The sequence below is a fragment of the Trichophyton verrucosum genome (genome assembly GCF_000151505.1).
Source record: "Trichophyton verrucosum HKI 0517 chromosome Unknown contig00433_27.r1.exp, whole genome shotgun sequence".
NCBI classification, from domain to species: Eukaryota; Fungi; Ascomycota; class Eurotiomycetes; order Onygenales; family Arthrodermataceae; genus Trichophyton; species Trichophyton verrucosum.
The window spans coordinates 22,231-38,484 of NW_003315336.1; the positions used below are offsets into that span (position 1 = coordinate 22,231).

The 16,254-nt window shown below is 49.5% G+C and overlaps 7 protein-coding genes across 7 annotated transcripts; 3 read left to right on the forward strand and 4 right to left on the reverse strand.

Annotated features, from left to right (window-relative positions):
- Positions 1–325: 325 nt before the first annotated feature.
- Positions 326–2,351, forward strand: TRV_05593 (bifunctional catalase-peroxidase Cat2; the record flags this gene model as incomplete). Its single annotated transcript, XM_003020271.1, has 4 exons — positions 326–721; positions 905–1,149; positions 1,255–1,458; positions 1,529–2,351. 4 exons carry the CDS (start codon positions 326–328, stop codon positions 2,349–2,351), a joined length of 1,668 nt encoding a protein of 555 aa, XP_003020317.1.
- Positions 2,352–2,829: 478 nt separating this feature from the next.
- Positions 2,830–6,183, reverse strand: TRV_05594 (uncharacterized protein; the record flags this gene model as incomplete). The annotated part of the gene is made up of 1 exon (XM_003020272.1): positions 2,830–6,183. One exon carries the CDS (start codon positions 6,181–6,183, stop codon positions 2,830–2,832), a length of 3,354 nt encoding a protein of 1,117 aa, XP_003020318.1.
- Positions 6,184–7,246: 1,063 nt separating this feature from the next.
- TRV_05595 (uncharacterized protein) lies at positions 7,247–8,007 on the forward strand (the record flags this gene model as incomplete). Its single annotated transcript, XM_003020273.1, has 2 exons — positions 7,247–7,791; positions 7,980–8,007. The coding sequence occupies 2 exons, from the start codon at positions 7,247–7,249 to the stop codon at positions 8,005–8,007; spliced, it is 573 nt and encodes a 190-aa protein (XP_003020319.1).
- A 361-nt stretch (positions 8,008–8,368) lies between these two features.
- On the reverse strand, positions 8,369–10,274 carry TRV_05596 (carboxylesterase, putative; the record flags this gene model as incomplete). The annotated part of the gene is made up of 6 exons (XM_003020274.1): positions 8,369–9,003; positions 9,060–9,516; positions 9,575–9,683; positions 9,737–9,830; positions 9,890–9,983; positions 10,140–10,274. 6 exons carry the CDS (start codon positions 10,272–10,274, stop codon positions 8,369–8,371), a joined length of 1,524 nt encoding a protein of 507 aa, XP_003020320.1.
- Positions 10,275–11,146: 872 nt separating this feature from the next.
- On the forward strand, positions 11,147–12,674 carry TRV_05597 (C6 transcription factor, putative; the record flags this gene model as incomplete). The annotated part of the gene is made up of 3 exons (XM_003020275.1): positions 11,147–11,362; positions 11,444–11,785; positions 11,955–12,674. The coding sequence occupies 3 exons, from the start codon at positions 11,147–11,149 to the stop codon at positions 12,672–12,674; spliced, it is 1,278 nt and encodes a 425-aa protein (XP_003020321.1).
- A 356-nt stretch (positions 12,675–13,030) lies between these two features.
- Positions 13,031–14,684, reverse strand: TRV_05598 (glutamate decarboxylase; the record flags this gene model as incomplete). Its single annotated transcript, XM_003020276.1, has 3 exons — positions 13,031–13,573; positions 13,644–14,279; positions 14,346–14,684. The coding sequence occupies 3 exons, from the start codon at positions 14,682–14,684 to the stop codon at positions 13,031–13,033; spliced, it is 1,518 nt and encodes a 505-aa protein (XP_003020322.1).
- Positions 14,685–15,839: 1,155 nt separating this feature from the next.
- On the reverse strand, positions 15,840–16,223 carry TRV_05599 (uncharacterized protein; the record flags this gene model as incomplete). Its single annotated transcript, XM_003020277.1, has 1 exon — positions 15,840–16,223. A coding segment is annotated over one exon (384 nt), but the record flags the coding sequence as incomplete, so codon positions are not given.
- Between the last annotated feature and the right edge of the window lie 31 nt (positions 16,224–16,254).

Consider the following 16,254-nt stretch of genomic DNA (forward strand, 5'->3'; position numbering starts at 1 on the left):
TTGATCTGATACGACGAAGTTTAAATCATTACATAATAAATACTTATATTATGTAATCATGTTGTTTTTGTTGGAGGAGGGAAGTAAAAAGGCATAAAGACGGGATTGTCTATTTGGAAACAAGGGGGCTGCCCGGCTGGGAGATAGGCGCTGGCTTGTTGCAAGTGAAACTAGACAAAGGGTTGATGGCTTGGCTGCGCAAGATATAAACAGCCCATGGCTTCTCCTAGATCACAGGAATAATCCACCTCCCATGCCGCGTGTCTGTCTACTGAATAAGTTAATCAAGTAGTCGACTTACCGTCTTTACCTGACATTAGCCACGATGTTTGAGAAATACCAGCCTCCTCGCAGCTACGGCAGCAGCGGCGGTGCCCTGAGCCTCACCGGGCTGGAGAGCATGTCCGCGGCCGAAAAGACAGCGCGTATCATGGCTGTGGCGAACGACATGGCAGCGTCGATAATATATATCGCCAAACAAGCCGAAGCCGGCAACCTAACCAACCGCCAGATCATCCCGATCTATAACTTCATCGACAGCATCCTGGGCCTCGAGCGCAGCCAGACGAAGAGCCTGATGAGGGAGCTGGATAAGCAAGGGTCGCGAATCGCGTTGATGGAGAAACAACACAGCAGGGACATCGAGGAGCTGACCAAGTGCGCAATGGAGACAATCACGCAGATGAAGGTGAGGATCGCGCAGCTAGAGAAGAACAGCACCGTATAAACTGGTCAGCTATGTTAGCTGGTCGACGGCTCTGTTCTGTTTGCGCTTCAAGGGCTGGATGGGTGGACTGAAGGCGTGTCACATGACACCGAGAATAGGTGGGCGTGAAGCAGTTGAGCTTTTGCCTCCCGCGACAGAAAAAAAAAAGGGCAGAGGGATGAAAGTCAATAGTAGTAGAAGAGATGGAAGCAGAAGGAAGAGGAAGAACTCGTCGGCGACAAGGAAACGCTGCTGGGCGGCGCGCAGGAAGTTCGTCGACAGCTGGGAATTGCAAGACGCTGGTTGGCGCGGCGAGGACGGGGCGAAGAGTTTTACCTCGGCATCTCGAGCGGCCGGCGGCCCCAGAAGGAAAAACGCAGCAGAGGGAGGCAGAGGCAGAGACGGTGGAACCAGGTCGAAATAATATTATTCCAGTCAACCCCGTAGAAGCCATAGGTTTACCCGTAGAGCCCATGCCATGTGAATCTTGTCTGTCCGGGGCGTATAAATAATAATCGGAAGGGCCTTTTTCCACCTGTGATAACCAGATATCTTTCCTCTGTTTCTGCTGTGTCTGTTTCTGACCAGCATTCATCATTCATCCAGCGCTCTTGTGCCTCGATATTCCATACGGCCGACAGTATGAGCAGTAAGGGAGACTTCGCCGCCGTCAGGCGTGATATCGCTGCCCAGATGAAGCAGCCTGGGTACGATGATGGAAGCGCAGGCCCTGTCTTCGTCCGGCTCGCATGGTAAGTCCGTTGTATCTCCTTTTTTGGATCGCTCCAGTCCTGAATCGACTGCAGACTGACATCTTCCCAGGCATTCTGCAGGTACATATGACATTGAGAGCGACACGGGAGGCTCGAACGGCGCTGGCATGCGCTACGAGGCAGAGGGAGGAGACCCAGCCAACGCCGGACTGCAGCATGGCCGCGCATTTCTCGAGCCCATCAAGGCCAAACACCCCTGGATCACATACTCCGACCTCTGGACGCTCGCCGGCGTCGTTGCCATCAAGGAGATGGGCGGCCCCGAGATAAGCTGGCTGCCCGGCCGGACAGACTTCGTGGACGACTCCAAGGTGCCTCCTCGCGGCCGTCTTCCCGATGCCACCAAGGGCAGCGACCATATCCGACACATCTTCTACCGCATGGGCTTCAACGACCAGGAGATCGTGGCTCTCTCCGGCGCCCACAACCTGGGTCGCACGCACATGGACCGCAGCGGCTTCGAGGGGCCCTGGGTCAACAACCCAACCCGGTTCTCAAACCAGTACTTCCGGCTGCTCAAGAAGCTCGAGTGGAAGCCTCGCACGCTCTCGAACGGGACGAAGCAGTTCAACTACGTCGACGAGGACGTGCCTGAGGAGGAGCGCGAGGAGCCGCTCATGATGCTGCCGACGGACATGGCCCTGCTCTCGGACCCCGAGTTCGCGATGTGGGTGGACAAGTACGCCGAGGACAAGGAGCTCTTCTTCGACCACTTCTCCAAGGCCTTCCACAAGCTGATGGAGCTGGGCATCAAGCGCAACGCGCAGGGCGAGGTCATCAACACCGACAACGTCCGCGGCGGATACATCTCTGCGCCCAAGAAGAGCGACCGGCCAACCGCGCCAGACCAGGCTCCCAGGGCTCATCTGTAGGGGTCCTTTCTTCTCTTAGTCTCTTTCATAGTCTTCGCTGTTGGTTTCCCGGAGTTCATGTTTTGTTCATTTAGAGGAAGGTTGAGTAGAGAAAATTCGACAGCTAGAGCGGTAGAAGTTGGACTTGGTCAACATGTATATAGAGCAACTAGTAATGGAAAAGCCCCTGCAACCTCCCAGCCAGTCTTATACAACCTATATATGTGATTCCAGAATATAAAGAAGAAGAAGAAGAAGAAGAAGAAGAAGAAGAATACTTGGACACGGGATGCAAAGTTGGCCGCCAAGTTCGTATCACGACCAGATGCATGTGAATCGGTAACGTTTGAGATCTATCTACTTCGTACTATAGTTATGTAGTTGCATGCTCAATGACTATCTAAAAAGTAATACCATCTGCTCCCTAGTGGCCGATAACTTATGCTTCAGCTACTCTCCAGCTATTGCTCTAGGCTGTGACGTGACACTATCTACTCAGTTACCGTTCTTGTTCGGACTCGTCTCTCTTCCTCTTCAGACTGTTGCTTCTGGCCACACCAGCCCCTGTCGAGGGTGTCGAAGTATCTTCCGCTGCAGACGGCTCACCCGCACTCGTACTCGCGCCGTTGATACCCCACTGGGCCATCCATTCGTCATCTGCTAAGGTAGTATCCAGGTTTGATGCTGTTCGTTGCTCTAGTTCGATACCGTCGACCTGCCCAAGGAGGTCAAAGAAGTTGTCAGGAGGCGGCAGTGGTGGCATAGCTGAATCTGCAAACCCAAGCTCTAGGTTAGAAGAATACAGGTTATCGTTGTTCTCCATGAAATCGGTAAACGATTGGTTAGCTGTCTCGAGATCTTCCTGAGTGAGCCCTTCTAAAGAGGCCGGTACAGTGCCCCCGTTCCCCCCTTCTATCACCTGTACTTCCGCAGGTACCGCTGGCTGCAGGCCGGCCTCATCAACTGGATTTGTCCGGTTGAGCAGTAACTGCTGGGGGTCTACTGTGAGCAAATGAAGTGATTCTTGTGGGCTAGAAGCAGCCGCGAGGTTTCCAGACACTGCTGGATCCTCTGGAGGGGGAGTGTCAAGAATGACAATCGGGCTGGGGATTTCCTGTTTGACACTTGTTCGATCGTTGCTTTCTGGTGCTGGACTAGGTGCATTGTTCGTCGGATGCCTAGTGTTGGCTACAGTACCAAGCCTATTGACCACTGGGTATGGATCACGAGCGGTTTCATGTATACTAGCTTCGTAGCGTCCAGCTGCCCCTGAACTTGATCCATGTCCATTTGGAATATCCTGGGCAACAGAAGCATTAAATGCGGGTATCATTGCATTATGAATATCGGGTATCGATCGGTGCCCGTTAGCCTGGTTATTCCCAGTTAGAGCAGCACTATTCCTATAGTGTGGATTTGAAGATGGCATTGTAGATGGGCCAGGGATTGGTATAACAGCTGATCTTATAAAATCATTGGTTGGCAGGCTACCAGCTAATACGGGCGATGGAGTACCGTTTGGACAGCCCGGGGTATGGAGGTTGATAGATGCCCTAGCTGTAGGGCCAGAAGTGGGGAGTTGATACTGTGTTGCCTGAAGTGGACCTTCGCTGTTAGCGTTGAAGGAGCTAGCATAGGTATATCCGACTGGATTGGCTTCAATTTGACCTCTTGTCTTTGGCTGGCTGGAAGCTTTGGCTAATCTTCGGGCCGTAGAGACGAGAATCTTCTTCCCCTCCGATTTTTCTGTTCCCATTGCATGTGCTTGTGTTGCAATCCGCTTCTCCTTCAAACGGGAAGACGTCCTACTACCGGGGGAGTCGCCGTTGCTCTTTTGTTGATGAATAGAACTTGTAGTTCCGTTACTAGGACATCCCAGACGAGGATTAGGGGCCTGAGATGACCGTACTACCATCGATTGAGGAGATGATTGTTCACTTGGTGGGTGTATGATCCTCTCGAAGAAGAGAAGTACCGGATAGCCATTAATCCACCATGAATTCGGCGCAATCTCATACTGTTCTTGCGGCTTGATACCCCCTGGAACCATTCCCGATATTTGGCTTGCATCGTAAATCTGCGTTAACGGACTACCATTAGATCCTCGGTTTTTGTCAATCCATCGCACTCTATAGTGTATCATGCCACGGTTGTGAGTCCTGAATATGGCTCCAATGAGTGTGTATTGCTCGTTTACCACCTCACCATCGGTCTTGGCCAGCCGTACTGTTATTGCAGGAGCACAAAAGTTGAGGATTCTTATTTGCTCATGAGTCTGCATAACAATGCGAAGAGGGCTGGATTCAAATGTCCGGGAGCATCTTATTGAACATGACCCACCACATTGTGTGCAACTAACACTCGTACTGTCCTGGAAGACCCGCTGCAGAAGAACGGATATGTCCACACCGTTATCGTCATTCGTTTGATAAGCTATATTGGCAACACTTTCCTGATATGGAACACTGTTTACCGGTCCACCATGGTGACGGCAGGGCTGATAATGGTTAGTATAACGGAGCTGAAACTGGGAGAAAGACTTGGTGAGAGCTGTCCAGACATTGGCTGCGTCCATCACCGATCTATCTACCGAGTGAGGATTTAGTTGGAAATGCTGGGTGTAGACATGCCACAGCCTCTCTTTCACCGTTGAGACGGCCTCATCTGATAACTGGCTGTTTAAGCAGTCGCTCATGGCACTTATAAATGCCTTTTCGGGTGGACTTAGGACTATCAGTCGTTCACGGCGGGCTCTCTTATCGATTGTGGTGGATCCGGCGTTGGTCAACAGCCCTGCAACAATAACGCAGTCGAATATATCCGAACTCCCATCATAAGACAAAGGGCCACGGCACCTAAAGGGGTAAAGCTCTCCATCCGAATCAAAGGAGAGCTGGGTTTGGTCCTCAGATATCCTTAGTCTCAGGTATGATAGGGTTGTTGCGCCTATGATTGGGCCGGTTACGGAAGGCCTGCTGTAGTGAAGCTGTGCCAGCGGAGCTTGCCTAGGGCAATGGCTGTCCAAAAGACCGTAGGCGCTTTGCGAAGTGCCCTGTCGGGGTGGGCTGTTTGCTTGAGTTGTAGTACGAGGTTTCACGTTATCCGCACGGCCAGGATTGGACAGTAGATATCTTTGGCGATAGGCTTCATCCCATTGATTTCCTGTTTGTGCAGAATGAGGAAAACCGGTTGGGAAACCATGCTCTGAGCTCAGTCCTAATCTGGTTGGAACTTGGGGCATCATATGGTGTGGAGCTGTCATATAGCTCGGTTGAGATTGGAAGCTTGTTACGCCTTGATGTCCACGGGGAAAGGAACCATCTCGAGCGGGAGCGGGCCATTGAGGATTGGGCAATTGGGGCGTTACGGGTAGAAGTGCAAATTCCCAGTTCGGATCTCCCCTAGGCATCCTTCTACTAAACAATGGCGGGTTGTATGATGGCCGTAACAGTCTGGGGCCTGCATCACAGTCTCGGCTAATAAAATGATGCCAATCAGCGCGATGCCTGGGGTCCTGGTTGTAAGAAATCCGTTTTAGTATCTGGAGAAGATCTTCCTTGGTTCTCCGTGGTATATGCGGCTTTCCAGGCTTCCCAGGCTTCGTTTTCTTGTCTTTTCCGTCCTCTTTCTCTTTGTTTTCTATCCATTTGGTAAGGGAGAATCCCCATGTATGATGGTTTACTAGCTTCTTGAGTGTATCGATATCGAGAGCCCGGTTACGTAAATGCGTGGTATCGGGGAAGCGGTATAGTTCATAGCCTGGGGGTGGAACAGCAAGTCGTTCAAAATCATAATCAGGGAAGTGTTCGTTTACTTCCGGATAATCAGCATTAGGAGAAACTGGCCTAGCCATAACGTCAGATATTTAGTAAAAAATACTGAAGATCGAACGTACGCTAGAGGCGAATATCACCTATGTCGCAACGATGGTTTTGCATAGAATCGAGGGCTTCATGAGCAGCGAAGATTAGGATAATATATATAGAAAAAAATATAAGACAGGGAAGGCATGTATCGAAGGCGGATCCCTTCAGCTTCTAACAGTATCAAGAACATAGTCATTGTTGAGTGGAGTTCAACAATGAGCTAACAACAAGAATCCAATGAGTCGACAAATGGGCAAACTGGCGGCAACTCGGGATTAAAGGGAGGAACAGCCACCCAGATTGGTCTATTACTCTTCAGTGCTAAGCCACACAGAGCTGAAGCCGCTTTTATGCCAGCCTGAAGAAGAACTATGTCCTTTATCTGGCGTCAAAAGGCGAAGAAAACAAGGCACAGCCCCGAGATATAAGGCCTGCCCAAGGGATGACCAAGGAGATAAATGAGAACACAAGATTAGTTTTTTAAAACTCCTCAAACATAAGAATCGTCGAACTCAGCGGTAGAATATTCAATCCAGGATTGAATCCCCTATTTGGTATCAAGTTATAATGAAACTGGGGGTATATTTCGAGCACATTGGGTGGTATTATCCAGATGGCAGAGCCTACTGCCTTCCCTCCAAGAAACAATAACTTAAAGATCTAACTCCTTAGTTATTGATTTATGACTGGCAAATTCCACTTTCTTCGTTGTTTGCTTGTTCGTGTGATGTTTGTGGCTTTACCCATGGTTCAACATTCGTATAGTTATTGAGGTTCAAGCATAACTACCGCCGCACTTGAGCGCAGAAAGACGATGGAGGCAGCGGCGGGTTTGTCGTCTGGATCAGGGGTGAGAGTTGGCGCTTAGTAAACGAGTGACAGGGGTAACTAGTTAGAGTTCATCAGATGTCACGTGCCTAGCTACCCGCATCCCCCGGGCCAGTACTATATTTCTTCCTCAAGTCTGGGCCGTATTTCTGGAATCTCGAATCTAAATTCCTTGCAGACAATTTTATGTCTCAAGTAGCCTTTTTCTATAGATGAAATGTAATGTCATCACCAGTCCCTGATCTTGACGGTGCTGCCGTTCCTGAAGAGCAAATCCTTGGTTATGGCAGGTCGGGGTTGGTAATTCGTGTCGAGAACACCGCGCTCAAAATACCTTTACGCTACATTAGGAGCAGCGATGACGAGGTTGAGATAAACACTGAAGTTATACAACGGGAGCAGGAGGCCTATCGACGCTTAGGACAATGTGAAGGCGTTGTGGCCTGCCTCGAAATGTCAGAGAAATCTACCCGGCTTGCTCTAATGGAAAATGGTGATCTCCGCTCCTATATCACCAAAATTCGGCCGTCGAGGTTGCTTCAGCTCTTCTGGTTCCGTGAAATTGCTTACACTCTTTCTCGCATACATGATCGTCGCGTGATCGTCGCCGATGTCTCAAGTCGAAACCTCCTTCTCGATGCCGACCTTTCTATTAAATTCTGTGACTTTACCGAGTCATCTATACTCCCATTAATAGCAAATATAGAGGCTGCCAACGACAATGGGTATTCAATTCAGACAGACATTGGTCAACTCGGAGCTGTGATGTATGAAGTTATAACTGGAGAACGGTGTGAGTTCAATCTCTTCGGGACTGAGGTCTCGAATGGTAGGGCTGCATGGCCACGGAGAGAAACCCTTCCTAATACGCAGAATGTTTGGCTGGGCCCGATTATTGCGAGATGTTGGACAGAAGGGGGGTTTCGTAATGTACAAGGTTTGTCAGAGGCTTTAGAGTCGGCGACTTCTATGTCGAAAATTGAGATACAAAGCTTAGGCACATCGATACTGGAAGTATAAGAAGTAATCCGTTACGGCCCAGTCATCCACTGAACAGAAATGCTCTTGTATTGAGATGCAAATCATCAAGCTGCGGTTTCGTTCTAAATACACACAGGCTCGCCACAGTACAGAACAAGTTTTATTATGAACTCCCAACCCACAATTATGAGGTAAGCAATATGATATCCTTGGCTCGTGCTTTATAGTATTGTAGTAGATTGTCTAGAATAGATATTGTATTCAATTCAACAGTGAGCACATAAGAGACCAACGAGAAAACCGACTAACTAGTTAGAGAAAGTATGTTCAGACGATGCGAGTAACATAATTACCTGGTCAGCATCAAATGTCCAGATATCCCCCTTGCTTGGTAACGTCTAGGAGGAGCTTTTGCCAGAGATCACAGGTGCTCTTCAAGACTTGATTATCGGTTATGAGATTATATCCTGTGTCCACCACGTCTAAGGTATTCTCAATCTTCTCAGCATTGATGTCCCCAACTTTCGGCCAGGCAATGGTTGGTGGGCTAATATCACGATCCCGTAGAGTGTTTGGATCACCTGTGATAGCATGGCTGAGAAAGTAGGACTGGTATCCGCTGAAAAGAGGGATAGAAACATTCCACAACTTGGGTGAGTACCAAAGGGCGAACACGTCTTGGCCATGGGTCGCTGCTTTGGGAGAGTACTGCATGAGATAAGACTTCTTTGAGTATTTCCGGAGTATATCGCGTATATTGCAAGTGAAAATTGCATCACGGATGAGTCTTGAGCCAATAGCTCTCACAGATTCGTTGGACGGCGCCTTCAGGTGATAGTAGTCCTCAAGTGTGGAAACAGCTTCGGTGGCATATGTCGGAAAATTCGACTTGAGAAAGCCGGAGAGAGATTCTAGAGTGCTGTCATTGCCAGCAAAGGGGCCACCCTCATCATAAACATGGGAGATAATGAGAGAGTCGAGATGTCTCCAGTAATTTCCTGGAATGAAAGATTGTCAGCAGACATTCTTGAATAACCAGATCTGGATATCTTACCTTGAGCAATATCCACAGAGAATACATGCTTAAGCACACGCCCATCCGGCGTTGGTCCAATCTGGCCCAGATCCTTGTAGCTCGCCTCAATCAATTGCGAAATATTGGCTGCTCTCAGACATGCTAGCCCTTGTCCAGCACAGCCCGCTCGTGATGCGAAGGCTTTGAACTGATTCTCGACTGATCCTTTGCGGTCAACGGGGAAGCCAAGGCCAGGACTCATAACAACAGCACGTTTAAAGAGAGGGTCAACGATTCCCTGGTTAGCGGTAATGTGGCTGAGAATGGAGCCTCCGCCTGCAGACTCTCCCCAGGCGCTAACATTATCCCTATCTCCGCCTAGTAGGTGGACATAGTCTCTTACCCATTCAAAAACAGCACGTTGGTCATGCAAACCAGCATTTGGTAACCCTTCGTTTTCCATTGTGGTCCCGGCCAGCCAGCCGAGTGCACTCAGCTTTCCCGAAAATTAGCCGTTTAGATTCTATGATCTAGGATGAACAAGACGACCTTACTCGATAATTGAAAGTGATGACAATGGCATTTCCAGCAGCACGCTGCACAAGGCTATTGCCGTCGTAGATTCCTTCTTCAATTGCTAGATCTTTAGATCCAAGCGAATACCTTTACAGTCGTTAGTATAATCAATTTAGGTCCCAAGAAAGATAGCAACGTACCCTCCGCCATAAACCCAAACAATCACAGGTAGCTTGCGATGTCCACGGTTTCTCAATGCATTCCCAGGGACGTAGGCGTCAAGGAATAGACAGTCTACTTCAATTAGAAACTGCTCAATCGGTGTAGAAAACTTCAAGATATGTAAGACGAACCTTCACGAGCAGCCTTCTGTTGCCTTTTGTATGATGGGTCCTCGAATCCAGGAGCGTCTGGGCCAGGAATGCAGGGTGGGCCGTAAGAACCGTCCTGGATATAGGGCTCTCGAGATGTTGGTCTTACTGGTTTGGCCCAACGCAACGGACCAGTAGGCGGAACCGCATAGCGAACGTTGCGGAATGTGTAGATCTAAGATATAGTGTAAACATAGTGTGTCTCTCTGGCGATGAGGGTCGTTCATCTTACATCTGCAGCTTCGTCGTATTTAGCTGCTCGCCACCTTCCATAAGGCAAATCGAGAATCGGAAGTTTTGTGGAAGCAAAGACTCCCTGGAGAGTAGATGCAGCCACCAAGCCGTACGTCAACAGCTGGACAAACATGTTTAACCAAGCGAAGTTGCAATAATAGTTATGATGATGATGATGATGATGATGATGATGATGATGATGATGTTTGTGTGTGAAGACCTGGATATCAGGGACGTTGAGACCTCTTTATATCCCACGAGCTCGAAGCCGACGGCCACGGTTAAGCTCAAAATTTGAATTCGTCAGTCTCTCCCGTCTGTACCGGTGTCCGCCTTTTCCTCCCTTCTGCCCCGTTGTGGTATATTGATTCCAGACATACTTGGAATTCGCAGCGTGTTGCCATGCCCAATAGACGGTAGTGCTCTCTCTGGCTGGCTGCATCTGGCCTGGGTCCAACCCGGCCAGGGCATCTCAGCTTGCTTCGCCATCATCAAGCAATACGAATGCCTTGGCAAAGTTGTCTCTTCTAGACAAGCTTAAGCTGGAGCTCTAGGGGCCGTTGCTTGTCCACCTTCATCTGGGGCACAGAAATGGTCCGGAGATCCGTCCTTCTTGCGCCCTCCTCGTGTTCCCGGCGGAGCTGAAGATTAAAAGTCCGCTACCATGCCTATAGTTACCAATAAATACGGTCCCGTTATAGGGGCTGAAGACGCAGTTAGTTAAATAATAAGGATATTGAGTTAACGGGGCGAGCTGTCGATCAAAATGGTGGTGTTGAGGCTGAGTCGTCTCATCAAGAATATTTTAGTTAACTTAGTGAGCCAACGCCGCGCTGATTTGCTGCGACTCGCAGGCTGGAGGAATACGAGCAACCTTCCATCTTCCGCTAGACCAGCTATTTATTCATACCAAGCTCCCTGCTCAAGATACCATGGCATGAGGATGATGCACGGAAGGCCAGCTATGGAGCGATAGAGACGCACGGAGAATTAGAGTGTGCCACCATGACTTCGGATAGCTCGTCCAGTACGTCCTCGACGCCGCCAAACGACGCCCGCCAGTGGCAGACGGTCTTCAGGGTCAGACTGAACCCGCAGCCAGCTCACAGCCAGGCTCGCCAGCTGGTGGTAGAGAAGAGGAGAGCCTCTGGGTTTCACCCTCGTCGATCCCATCGCAAGTCGAGGGCCGGCTGTCTTGTATGCAAGAGACGCAAGGTCAAGGTATCTACCCGCCAGCGGATATGGCTACCGAGTGAACTACTTCGTACATATCAGACAAACTAACACATCTATTACTTACAGTGTGATGAGGCAAGGCCTGGTTGCCGGAATTGCTCCAACTACGGTGTTGCATGCAGCTACCCGGTAAATCTCGATGCTGGCAATCGTACGAGAACCATTGGTCCCCTGGGTGACCCTAGCATGGTCATGTTCTCCATGTCTCTTGACAATTTGACCACCAAGATCGGCGAGACATTGAGCGTGTACCTGGGCTCGGGCATCCGTATGCCCGGCATGTCAGGTTCTGATCGGCCCCTGGAAGTCCAGGCGCTTCGACACTTTGTCGGCTGCACTGTGGAAACCATATCGACCGTGTCAATCCGTGAGCTTATGCGAACGAAGGTAGTCCAGGTAGCGTTCGCCGTAAGTTATACTCCTTCATATATCTTATAGGATACACAATCATCCTTCGAACACTCCGTTTGTACATTATTGACACACTCTGCGTTAGAACCCGTATGTTATACATACTATCATTGGTGTAGCGTTGCTCCATTTGAATCGCATGCTCCCGTATTGCAAGATCAGGCAGGCAGCAGAAGCCGATCACTGGTTAAAAGCGATCAAAAGCTATCGAGAAGCGCTTTCCCACGAAGTTAGTGCTGCAAACATAGATGCTCTTTTGACTTCATGCATGCTCATGGCAGTTAACTGCATGTGCCCTGAAAACTTCACCCCAAAGGATTCGTGGGTCCTGACTTCTGATCCATCAGCCATGAATTGGATATACCTCCAAAACGGCCTACCTTATCTTCTGGAGATCGGTGGCCCCTTTATTCCTCAAAGTATCTGGGGTCCTGCTTTTGTAGCTGCAGAGGAAGCTCACGACGAGTTACTGAACCATTGTCCTCAGGGAAGGGAAGGCATGAACCCAAAATTGGCGGATTTCTGTGGAATAACATATTCGACCACAGCCGAGACTAGCCCTTACTTTAAGCCACTACAAGTTGTAAGCACGATGCTGGAGATGGAAAAAAGTCCTTCAACGGCTGGTTATTTTTCGTCCTTCCTTGGCCATTTGGACCCTCGATTCCTCGAACTGCTGAGGGTCAGAGACACAAGAGCGCTCATCGTCATGGCCCACTGGATGGGTATCATGTGCCTGATATCACACTGGGAGCCCTGGGTAGAGGGAAGGATCAGGTCCGAATGCATTGCTATATGCATCTATCTTACTCCTAGTGCAGACACCCGACTTCTAGAACTGCTTAGGTTTCCATCTATTGCCTCAGGGTTTATAGATACTGAATAATCCTGTGCCATTGTTACATGGTAGCATAATAACCATTGAATTTCTGCAACAGCAACACGAATATCTCTCCAAATATACCCATTTGATAAAGCCGAAAAGTTAATTTGCAATTATAGCCAAATCCCGCGTGACTATATTGAGGGAAACAAAAAAAAAGAAGTGCAGGTCCGCTGCCTCTGCATCTAGCAGATGGCGTGAGTCTTTCCAGTCTTTCCCTGAAGAGAGTGGTCTTCTGCCTCGTAAGCCGTTGTGGAACGCTCGAGCTTTCCGATGCTTGTGGCTCTCTTGCGGGTGTACCTAACGGAGGATGGTCATTAGTCTTGTATAGCGGCAAAATTCCAGCAAAAGAGTGTTACTTACTCGCGGTACTTCTCCAGTGCCTTCTTGTCCATCTCTTCTAACTGGGCGAGAGCGAGCTTGAAGTCATTGACCAAGCTGTCACAGCGACTACGACTGAAGTCCTCGCGAACAACGATACGCATGAGCTTCAGCTTCTCGCTATGAGGGGCCATGGTATAGGCCGGTACAACCCAGCCACGTTCACGCAGTTGATGGGCGATGGCGAACTCATCATACTTCTCGGCTGTCTCTGGGGGGAGACGGAAGGCCACGAGTGGCAGACCACGCCCCTTACCATCGCTCATTATGATGAATCCAAGCTCCTTGAGGGAGGCCGCGAGATAGTCTGCAGTGCGAGTAAGGTTAAGCATTATAGCACGGTATCCTCTCTTTCCGAGGCGGATCATTTGGTAGTACTGGCCAATGACCTGGGAGGCACCTTTGGAGAAGTTGAGGGTGAAGCTCGCCTGGTTGGCTCCGAGATAGTTAATGTTAAATACCAGCTCTTGCGGGAGGTACTCTGTGGATCTCCAGACTATCCATCCAACACCAGGGTAGACCTACACGACCAGCCGAGGTTAACCTTTCACATTACCAGAACATCTGGCAGCAATCAAGAATAATACTGACCAGGCCATATTTGTGTCCAGATACATTAATAGACACAACCTTCTCAAGGCGGAAATCCCATTCAAGACTAGGGTTGACAAAGGGGGCGACAAAGCCACCACTAGCAGCATCAACGTGGATAGGGCAGTCTATTTTCTTCTCGACAAGAAGATCATTGACTGCTTTGATATCCTCGTACTGACCGGTATAGGTGGTTCCCAGAATAACGCAGATACCAATTGTATTTTTATCAATCAGATTAACAGCTTCTTCAGGGTCGAGGACATATCTCTCGTTAGTGCAGTACACGAACTTCTCCTCGATGTCGAAGTATCTGGCGGCCTTCTCCCAGCAGACTTGGACGGCACTGCTCATAATGATATTGGGGCGAGAGCAATCTTTCCCCTCTGCCTTCCGGCGATTCTGCCAGCGTTTCTTCATGGCAAGGGTTCCTAGCATAATAGCCTCGGAAGATCCGATGCAAGAGGTTCCCATAGCGTGATCATGCTCGTGTTCACCTTCTCCAACGGGGGCATGAAATAGACGTGCAATCATATTGACGCAGCGGTTCTGAATATCGGCTGACTGGGGGTATTCCTCATAGTCAATGAAGTTCTTGCTGAATGACTCGGTCATGAGTTTTTCAGCTTCATCTTCCTGCAAAATCCCAATGAGTGTCAATCTACAGTAGCAACGACCTAGCTATGCTAATTCCATTCTTACCATGTATGTGGTAACGAAACTCGCTAGACTATAAACATGATCTAAGTCAGCCAGGATAACACGGTAGATGAATAGAATAACGACAGCCAGGACGTACTTCAACATGGGGTTGCCATCCAGACTGAGCTCATCCTTGATCATACGATAAGCGACCTCTTTGGGCATCTCCTTCTCCGGCATTTCATCAGTAGGCAGATCCTCAGCCGCAAATCGAGAACCATAGACGCTGGAGTAGAAATCATGGTCCTGCGGCTCCTCAAGATCTAAGGTGTCGACACGATTGAGGAGCTTAGGAGGAAAAGCAACCGAGTCCTTGCGGACTCTGGATATGTGAACCATGGTGGCAGCTGGAGGGACGAAAGCTTAGAGCCTAGGATTTCTACCTATCTTCTCCTTAACAGCAGGAATACCTACACAATCAACAGAGAACAGCGATGTACAGAACACAAAGGAGAAGAGCAAGAACTCTCAGGCGCAGGACGATCTCAGCCTATATATACGTTGACGCCCACCAGGTTGCCTGACCGGTCACCCACATTATTGCTGCTCTCCACCAACCTGTCTTGCGCAACCCCACAGGCTGTCTGTCCCTCACTCCTGGGGCCTTCCCCCTAACCGTCCGAAGCGACATAACGCATGTCAAGGAGGGGTAACGGCAGAGCTAGACAATTGTGGCGGTGTCAAGAACAGTTGCAGGGATTCACACATGTTTTTATACGTGGATGGTGGATCTGGCTTCCGGACTGGGCAGCGTGTGTATGCACGACCACAGCACAATATGTACGCCGAACATGGGCATTGATATTGTTGCATATACGTGGAAGCGGGAGAAACGCCCTCTCCCTCCACTCCTCTTGGAACGGTTCACTGTCAAACAAGACAGGCTCAAGAGATCATTTCTTCCTCGTCAACGCTGGCGGAGCTGATGGGTCCCATAGTTATTTGATTGGCAAAAGCTTGTGCTGTGGCTTGCAAAGCTTGGTTTAGACAGGGGCCACTGGGCTCGCTTGCGGAAACTAGGAAAAGGGGCGATGGAACGAGAGAATCGATTCTCGGCCACGCATCTTCTCACAGTAACAGCCATCTCTCCATTATTGGCTATGTTTCTTGAGATCATTTTCGGAATCGTGTCATCCAAAAGCACCAACAGATCACAATTTATAGCTCATTGAGTAGTTAAGGACTTGGGTAGGTAATGATTTTATCACCGCATAAGAATTGGGATATAACTGCCCAATAAGTTCTCTTATAAAATAATCACCGACGAGATATAAATACCGATAGATGCCCAGCATGATGATAATAATAATAAGGAGGTTGCAATTTCTGATGAGTGTCCAGTGGTTAATTACGTTATCATACCACGTGACTGCTTATATAAGTCAACTAGGCCAAAACTGCGTCCTCGAACGACGAACGACGACGTCAACATCAACAACTACAACAACATCACCATCATCCATGACCAGCGGTTATATCAGACGGCACACCGAGTCAGTAGTACTTGGGCAGTGTGAACTTGCGCTCCTGGATGCCGTTGTATGCGACGCGGTTGGGGCTGTCCTTTGCGTCCTTGACTAGGTTGGGGATGGTCAGATTGAGGACTCGCGCGGTCACGGCCGACGGGGAGGGCAGGTTCTCGATGCTCATGAGGTAGGCGACCAGGCCGGCGACGTGAGGGCTCGCGGCCGATGTGCCCGACTGCGTGGACGTGGCATTGTTGCCACCCTTCCAGCATGACTTGATGAGTTCTCCCGGGGCCCAGATATCCACGAGCTTGCCGTAGTTCGAGAAGCTAGGCCGGGTATTCTCCCAACGGACGGCGCCAACGGTGATGGCGTTGGGTGACGAGGCCGGAGTGTTATTCTTTGCGTCTTTCTGTTTAGGCCAATCTTGTTAGCATGGATAT